Source organism: Cebus imitator, unplaced genomic scaffold, assembly GCF_001604975.1.
Source record: "Cebus imitator isolate Cc_AM_T3 unplaced genomic scaffold, Cebus_imitator-1.0 Scaffold126, whole genome shotgun sequence".
Classification (NCBI taxonomy): Eukaryota; Metazoa; Chordata; class Mammalia; order Primates; family Cebidae; genus Cebus; species Cebus imitator.
In genome coordinates, this window is record NW_016107441.1 from 4,139,115 (window position 1) to 4,147,722 (window position 8,608).

Here is an 8,608-nt window from a genome sequence, read left to right on the forward strand (position 1 = left end):
AAGTGTTTACAATGCTTAACCTGGTGAAACGTATTTAATTAAACTGATCTGTGCCCATCGGCTCGAACAACACGGGAACCATGGTCTTAAACAAAACCTATATATACTCTCCTTGTTTTTTATCCCTTCAAAGCTTCTTTCCCTAAATCATTCCCTCTCATATCTATATGCTGGTGTTCCCTGAATCATTCTCCTCTTATATCTATATGCTGCCTGGGCCCTCTTCTCAATTGTCTCTTTAGCCCACCTCATACATGCCCTCAGCTTCTTCATTTATCATTATTGTGAAGGGATTCCAAATTTCTATTTCCAGTGCAATCTTCTAGTATGAACCTCTGATCCATACATTCAAGTGTCCATTAATTAAAAGAGTCTTAAAACAGGAATTTTGTCTCTTTTATTCACTGCTGAATGTTAATGTTTAGATAAAATGTAAGACAATGAGGGAATATAATCAACCAATATAACTCAATTTATAATTAAATATTACTTTTACACTAGCCATACAAAAGTAATGAGCAATAATATAAAAATGCTCATTTGGGATGGGTATGGTGGCTCATGCCTTTAATCCCAGCACTTGGGAGGCTGAGGTGGGTGGATCACTTGTGACCACAGCCTGGCCACCATGGTGAAACCCTGTTTCTAATAAAAACACAAAGAGTAGCCAGGCTTGGCATGCACCTGTAAACCCAGCTACTTGGGTGGCTGAGACATGAGAATCACTTGAATCCAGGAAGCAGAGACTGCAGTGAGCTGAGATGGCATCACTGCACTCCAGCCTGGGTGACAGAACAAGGCCCTCTCTCAAAAAATAAATAAGTAAATAAATAAATAAAAATACTCATTTGAACGGGTAAGGAGGCCAAAATGGGTAGATCAACTAAGCTCAGAAGTTAGAGACCAGCCTGGACAACATGGCGAAACCCTGTCTCTACTTAAAAATACAAAAATTAGCTGGGAGTGGTGGCCCAAGCCTATAGTCCCAGCTACTTGGGAAGCTGAGGCAGGAGAATCGCACGAACCTGAGAGGAGGAGGTTGCAGTGAGCCGAGATTGCGCCACTGCATTCCAGCCTGGGTGACAGAGTAAGACTCTGTCTCAGAAAAGAAAGGGTAAGGACATCTCAACATTTAAGGTCTGACTTTAAAAGACAGTTCTGGTGCATACTGACAGAATGATAATGCAAATGTGATTAAATGTGGGAATCTGGGTAAAGGATATAAGCAAATTATGTGTATTATTTTTGCAGCTTTGTGTACATCTAAAATCATTTTACTAGAAAATTAAAAATAAAATGACAATTTTATCTTGAGTAAAGCACCATGCAGTTACATTTGGACACTATATTATTGTTATTTTTACCACAGTATCACTTTGGTGAAAGTGGTTGGCTTGAAAAGGATGCTTTATACCTAAGACCTGAAAGTTTTTTTTTTTTTTGAGACAGAGTTTTGCTCTTGTTACCCAGGCTGGAGTGCAATGGTGCGATCTCAGCTCACCGCAACCTCTGCCTCCTGGTTTCAGGCAATTCTCCTGCCTCAGCCTCCTGAGTAGCTGGGATTACAGGCACGCACCACCATGCCCAGCTAATTTTTTGTAATTTTAGTAGGGACGGGGTTTCACCATGTTGACCAGGATGGTCTCGATCTCTTGACCTCGTGATCCACCCGCCTCGGCCTCCCAAAGTGCTGGGATTACAGGCGTGAGCCACCGCGCTCGGCGACCTGAAAGTTTATAATAAATCATTACTGCAATTGAGACAAACCTTTTTTGTTTCAGTAGTTCTTTTCGTTTTCTGCCTCATACCCACTGTCTGAGAGGTACTTCTTTGTTTTACTCAAGGATAAAGACTCCTAAGATATATGTTATAACTCATAAATTCACACACAGCCTTATAAGAACATTTAAGAAAACTGACTTAGTATGATGATAGTGATCTCTAATAAAGGCATTTATTTTGCAAGATGGGAAACCCAGAGGGATCTGTGATGTAGAAAGATTAAGAAAAGACCTTAGGGCTACAAGAACTCACTTTGATTGAATTGCTGTCCCTGATGAGTTTGTTGATGTCAAAGGCCTCTCCACTAAGCTTCCAAGGGTTATGCTGTAAGACAATCCCTTCTCCTCCACAGCTGTATAAAGCAAGGGAAGGTCTGTCTCCTTCTCCTCCTGTATGAAACAAGAAAAGAAAGCTTATCAGTTTTGTACTTCACCAGCTTAACTATTTGTTGGTATAGCATGACCACATCATACTATGAGATGTTTTAAAGGAATTCTATATTTGAGGCCAGACACGGTGGCTCATGCCTGTAATACCAGCACTTTGGGAGGCCGGTGGGGGTGGATCACCTGAGGTCAGGAGTTTGAGACCAGCCTAGCCAACATGGTAAAACCCCGTCTCTAATAAATATACAAAAATTAGCCAGGCATAATGGCTCACGCCTTTAACCCCCAGCTACGCAGGAGGCTGAGGCAGGAGAATTGACTGAAGCCAGGAGGTGGAAGTTGCAGTGAACTGAGACCATGCCATTGTACTTTAGCCTTGAGACTCTGTCTCAAAAAAAAAAAAAAAAAAAAAAATTATATATTTGAAACATTCTAATACATCGGAATAAATGTATTAGATTCTTTTTTTCCATCTGAACAGTTGTTGAGAGCAGAAGTAAAAAAGGTATACTACTGTAATTCTAGGTTAATTTATATGATGCAACATATTTGCTTTAAACATTTTTCTGGCATTCTTAATAGTAGGGGTCTAAAAGCTGGAATCAGAAAACAAACATATATGTTATTAAAGCAAGGCTTTTGAGAATTTGCTTATTCTTCCAGAAATAAGTACTCTTTGGGAATTATATAGCACAGTAGGACTTTCTATGTCTTATTAAAAGGAGCTGTCATCAAAGCAGTGATTTCCTTAGTATCAGAACAATCCTCTTGTAAATTTTTAAGAAGCAAACAGTGATTCTGGTGGGTTTCTCCAAAAGCAAGTTTTACTTCTACCACTGCTAGATCACAAATCAAATATCTCGTAAATATGTGTTGAATAAATGGACTACAAATTCCAGTGCTACTCAAGTTCTGAAAATTTATACTACTTTCCTATGTAATGCAATTCCTATAGAAATTTACAATTGTTTCATCACAGATGGTTAAGAAAAGCTTATCAGAGACTTTTGATGAATATATTTATTTAAAAAGCTAATAGAAAAGACTCATTACTTTAGGAATAAGAAAAAGAAAGACTCCAGACGTGGTGGTTCATGCCTGTAATCCCAACACTGTGGGAGGCCGAGGCAGGCGGATCACAAGGTGAAGAGATCGAGACTATCCTGGCCAACATGGTGAAACCCTGTTTCTACTAAAAACACAAAAATTAGCTGTGCGTGGTGGTGTATGCCTGTAGTCTCAGTTACTTGGGAGGCTGAGGCAGGAGAATCGCTTGAACTCGGGAGATGGAGGTTGCAGTGAGCTGAGATCACGCCACTGCACTCCAGCCTGGCGACAGAGTGAGACTCCGTCTCAAAAAAAAAAAAAAAAAGACTGATGGGCTAGAAGAGGGAAAGAGGCAGAATGCTGAACAAAGGCAAGAGATCATTTAAGAAACTTTAAGTTTGCTTTTTCGGTGGGTGAAAACAGATATTATTCTGTTGGTATACTGAAGTAACATTTTTATTCTGATAAAATTAAAAAGTGACAGTAAGTTTTAGTGAAGAATATTAGACTGGGTATCAGGACCCAGCATGATAACTATACACACAATGAAAAATTTCAGCTAAAATAAAGAAACAATGCTTTAGTGAGATTGGAGCTTATTATGGGTAAATGTTTTCTCCCAGCAATTGTGATTTATTACCTGCCACTACTGCCTTCATGAACCCCTGGAGACCTAAGTAGTCCACATAAGCAGTCAGTGCACTAGACCAGTTATGACTCTCCATCTTTAATATTTTAGGATTAAACTGAAAGAAAGAGAATATTCTCCTATTTGTTAAAGAATTGCTCAGACACTTACCAAGTGACATCGGGGGTACTGGTGGCCCCCAGGCTAAAGTATATACAGTCTTCTTATGATATGTGCTAGAAATCTGTGGAGGCCTTTAGAAGAGGCGGAGAGAGAACAAACAGAGATTTAAACAAAAAGGCATAGTGAAAAACAGACCACCTTTTTCTAAAAGGTCCCCATTATAAATGTAACTACCAATAATTGGAGAAAAATCATTCAACAATATCTTGCTCCAGATAGTTGATTGTAAAGAAGCAGTTAATCATTATATAATATTTACATTTAAATATTTAAATATCAAATATTTACTATCAAAATGATTAAGTCCCAAACATATTTTATCCCCCTAAAAATGTTACTCTTACCCATCTAGCCAGAACATATATTATCACCACCCAAATGTATTCACTTTATAGTCATGCAAAAGATAAGAAGTCATTTTAGACTTTGTGCCATTAACATCACATTAAACTGAGACAAGGTTTCAGGGTAGAGATATTTTCAGTTTGTGATTGTCTTTTAAAGGCTCACTCTTAAGAGTATTTTCGAAGGTTGCTGTGGTGATAGTGATCAAATGATATTACTGTGGTGTGACATGTTGGTAAAGAATGCTTAACTTTGTAGGGAAAACACCAGGTAGCACTGTTATCGAGTGACTGATTGCGATGGAGTCTTGCTCTGTCACCAGACTGAAGTGCAGTGGCACGATTTCAGCTCACTGCAACTTCCGCCTCCCTGGTTCAAGTGATTCTTCTGCCTCAGTCTCCCGAGTAGCTGGGACTACAGGCGCATGCCACCACACCTGGCTAGTTTTTTGTATTTTAATAGAGATGGGGTTTCACAATGTTGGCTGGGATGGTCTCGAGCTCCTGACCTCGTGATCCTCCTGCCTCAGCCTCCCAAAGTGCTGGGATTACAGACGTAAGCCACTGCACCCGGCCCCTGTTATTTCTTTTAACATAAATTATCATACATTCTTTGTATGATTTTAGAATTCCAGAGCCTATAAATAATTAGTGGCTGACTTACTTCCACTTATCTGATAAAGTTATAGTGATCATTCTAGAGAATGAACCAAAATTTCTAAAATAAATTTATACTTTATAAACAGGCTAATTTATACTTTAGCCTATTTCTAAAATAAACAGAATAAGCAGTTCTGGCAAAATGTCACCTAACAATAGCTCTAGAGCAATACCCACCACTCCCCAACTATTACATGGCTTTTGTACTGTTAGTGTGAATACTCAGCTCATAACAGCCAGGAGATAATAATTTAACAGAATTAGCAATTTCATAATGATACAGGGCTATTTAACAGTTTTAGCTGATTAAAAACAGTGTATTTTAAATAAATCTTTAAAACAGTATTTGTTTTTGAGAGTTAAGGAGAATAGTCAACTGCACATAGGTTCTATGTAAGTACTTCAAGAACTGCATATAAAAAGGACAGCTCTGGCAAGGTGCAGTGGCTCATGCCTGTAATCCCAGCACTTTGGGAGGCCAAGGCGGGCAGATCGCCTGAGGTCGGGAGTTCAACACCAGCATGGCCAAAATGGAGAAACCCCATCTCTACTAAAAAATACAAAATTAGCTGGGCGTGGTGGCACATGCCTGTAATCGCAGCTACTCAGGAGGCTGAGGCAGGAGAGGTGCTTGAATCTGGAAGGTGGAGGTTGCGATGAGGACAGCTCTGCAGTATCATAAATGATTTTCACTCGGAAGTGAATGACCTAAGACAGAGGATGCCCAACCTTTTCTGTAAATATTTTAGGCTTTCTGAGCCACGTGGTCCCTGCCACAACTACTCTACTCTGCTGTGGTGGTACAAAAGCAGCCAGACAGAATGTAAATAAAGGAGTGTAGCCATGTCCCAATAAAACTTTACTTTTAGACACTAAAATCCTAATTTTATTTAATCTTCATATGTCATAAGATATTATTTTGATTTTTCTCCAGCCACTTAAAGAGGTAAAACCATTCCTAATTTGTGGACCATGGTTCATCAATGACTGGTCTAGAATGGTGTTGTCCGATAAGGTAGCCACTAGTCACAGATGGCTCTTGTGCATTTAAAATGGGGCTGGCGTGACCGAGGAACTGAATTTCTAATTTTATTTCATTTTAATAACTTTAAGTATAAATAGCAACACATGGCTACCAAACTGAACAATAGAAGTTTGGATCCTCATCAAGCCTGTAGAGCAGCAGTGTACAACAGACACACAATGTAAGCTATATATATGAACTGTATATGTAACCTAAAGTTTTCTAGTAGCAACATGTAAAAAAAGCAAAAGAAGTGAAATTTCAATAATGTATTTTATTTGACTCAGCACACCGAAAGTATTACTTAAAATGCAATTAAAATAAAATATTTAATGAGATTTAAAAATTCTTTTTTGCCGGGCGCGGTGGCTCATGCCTGTAATCCCAGCACTTTGGGAGGCCGAGGCGGGTGGATCACGAGGTCAAGAGATCGAGACCATCCTGGTCAACACGGTGAAACCCCGTCTCTACTAAAAATACAAAAAATTAGCTGGGCATGGTGGCGCGTGCCTGTAATCCCAGCTACTCAGGAGGCTGAGGCAGGAGAATTGCCTGAACCCAGGAGGCGGAGGTTGCGGTGAGCCAAGATCGCGCCATTGCACTCCAGCCTGGGTAACAGGAGCGAAACTCCGTCTCAAAAAAAAAAAAAAAAATTCTTTTTTTAAAAATATTAAGACTCAGCACTCTGGTGTGTATTTTACACTTACAGCACATCTCAGTTTAGACTTGGCCCCTTTCAAGTGCTCAGTAATCACCTGTGGTTAATGACTACTATAACAGACAGTGTAGCTCTAGACATAACTTCCAATTCGAATGAAATGCAGGCAACATGGAAATATGTTAGACGCTACCACAAGGAGATAACTGACAAGTCCAAAATGTGGAACAGTCTACCAAGCAACTGATTTGTAGTCTTTAAATTGAAAACACAATGTTATGAAAAGGATACAGTGAGGCATTATTCTAGAGCAGGAGTGTCCAATCTTTTGGCTTCCCCTGAGCCACAGTGGAAGCAGAATCACCCATTCCTTACTTGTTGGAGTAGGTGTCATACAATCCTACTTTTCCATCATCAGTTCCAAAAGCTAAGCAACCTTCCTTGGTTGGGTGCCAGCAGAGCTACAAAAAAAAAGAGTTTCCATGTGAGAATATAAGAAATGGGGTATATAGTTAAGGGAATCCTTACATTATCCTTTAAGCATCCAAAGGGAAAACTTTCTTGCTCTAATTTCTTCAATATTTAAAGGAGAAAAAGGAATATTAAAAACAAAGTTAATGTCATCTGTAATCTTTCATCCAAAAACCAACTGCAGATTTTGTATCTCTGTTTCTAGACATTTTTGTGAATGAACTTAGATATACACAATTGAAAAAACCAAATGAAAACCAAATGAAAAATATACACAAATTGAAAAAACCAATTTACATATTTGAAAATAAAAAATATTTACATATTTTCAAATATGTAAATGATGTGCATTATACACTGTCGAGTGGGAATGAAAGATTCCGGAAGAATTTGGAAATACAGTTCTATTAATACTAAATAGTTTACAATATTTGAAAAGATATATCATAAACTGTCTGCAGCGGTTCTCTGGGTTGTGTAAGTAGGGGACTGGAGTGGAGGGTAGGAAAAAAATGTTTGCTTTCTCCTTGTTTGTGTTGTTTGGTTTTCTTTTTAAATCACAAAAATTTACTACTTTTAGATTCAATAGCCAAAAGTATCATTTTAGAGAAAACCAAAAAAATTACACATACTGTTTTGCAACCTGCATTCCATGTTTTATAACTGACATGTCTCATAAATCATTTATAATACTTTTCCACATCAAGGAAGAATCTACATTATCATTTTCAATAATTTGATGCCATTTCAACATGTGGTTATATCATAACTTAATATATTCTCTATGGGTTTGCTTACAGGGTCCTTCTGCTTTCCTAGTTTCAAACTTCATTGATAATACTTTAAAATGTTTTATTCTCAACAGAGCTCATTTAAATGAACAGGCATAAAAGAGAACTATTTGAAAAAAAAATTCAAAACAAGCTCAAAAAAGAAATCCTTACCGCTGTAACCTTGGACTTGACACCTTGCCAAAAGTTTTTCACATCATAGTTGTTCTTTATGGAGAGTGTATTCCATACACGGATCATGCCATCCCCAACACCTATGGCCAAAGAGCCTATGTCCACAGGAGAGAAAGCCAGGCTGTACGCAAACCCACCAAGGGAAGGCAGGGTCCAGCAGCAATCCAGGGTGGCCATGTCCCAACATTTTACCTGCAAAGATTAATGGTAAGAGCCTAAACTTAAAAGAGAACAGAGAAATAGGAAAAAGAAACAGATATGGGATAGGCTCAAAGAGTGGGTAAGGATCTTGCATGTCTTCCAGTAGGAACTAAAGAAAGCACTGCTAAGAAAAAAAAATCAGTAATGCCGGGCGCGGTGGCTCAAGCCTGTAATCCCAGCACTTTGGGAGGCCGAGGCAGGTGGATCACGAGGTCAAGAGATCGAGACCATCCTGGTCAACATGGTGAAACCCCGTCTC

At 38.8% G+C, this 8,608-nt stretch overlaps 1 protein-coding gene across 1 annotated transcript in view; it reads right to left on the reverse strand.

The window, feature by feature from the left end:
• The window catches only part of GEMIN5 (gem nuclear organelle associated protein 5), a 56,493-nt gene that overhangs the window by 35,689 nt on the left and 12,196 nt on the right, over positions 1-8,608 (reverse strand). The window contains exons 8-11 of the mRNA XM_037742762.1: positions 8,128-8,340; positions 7,088-7,173; positions 4,015-4,097; positions 2,025-2,171 (exon numbers count right to left, since the gene is read on the reverse strand). Of these exons, the coding sequence (XP_037598690.1) occupies positions 2,025-2,171; positions 4,015-4,097; positions 7,088-7,173; positions 8,128-8,340 (529 nt within the window). The remainder of the gene's footprint in view (positions 1-2,024; positions 2,172-4,014; positions 4,098-7,087; positions 7,174-8,127; positions 8,341-8,608) is intronic.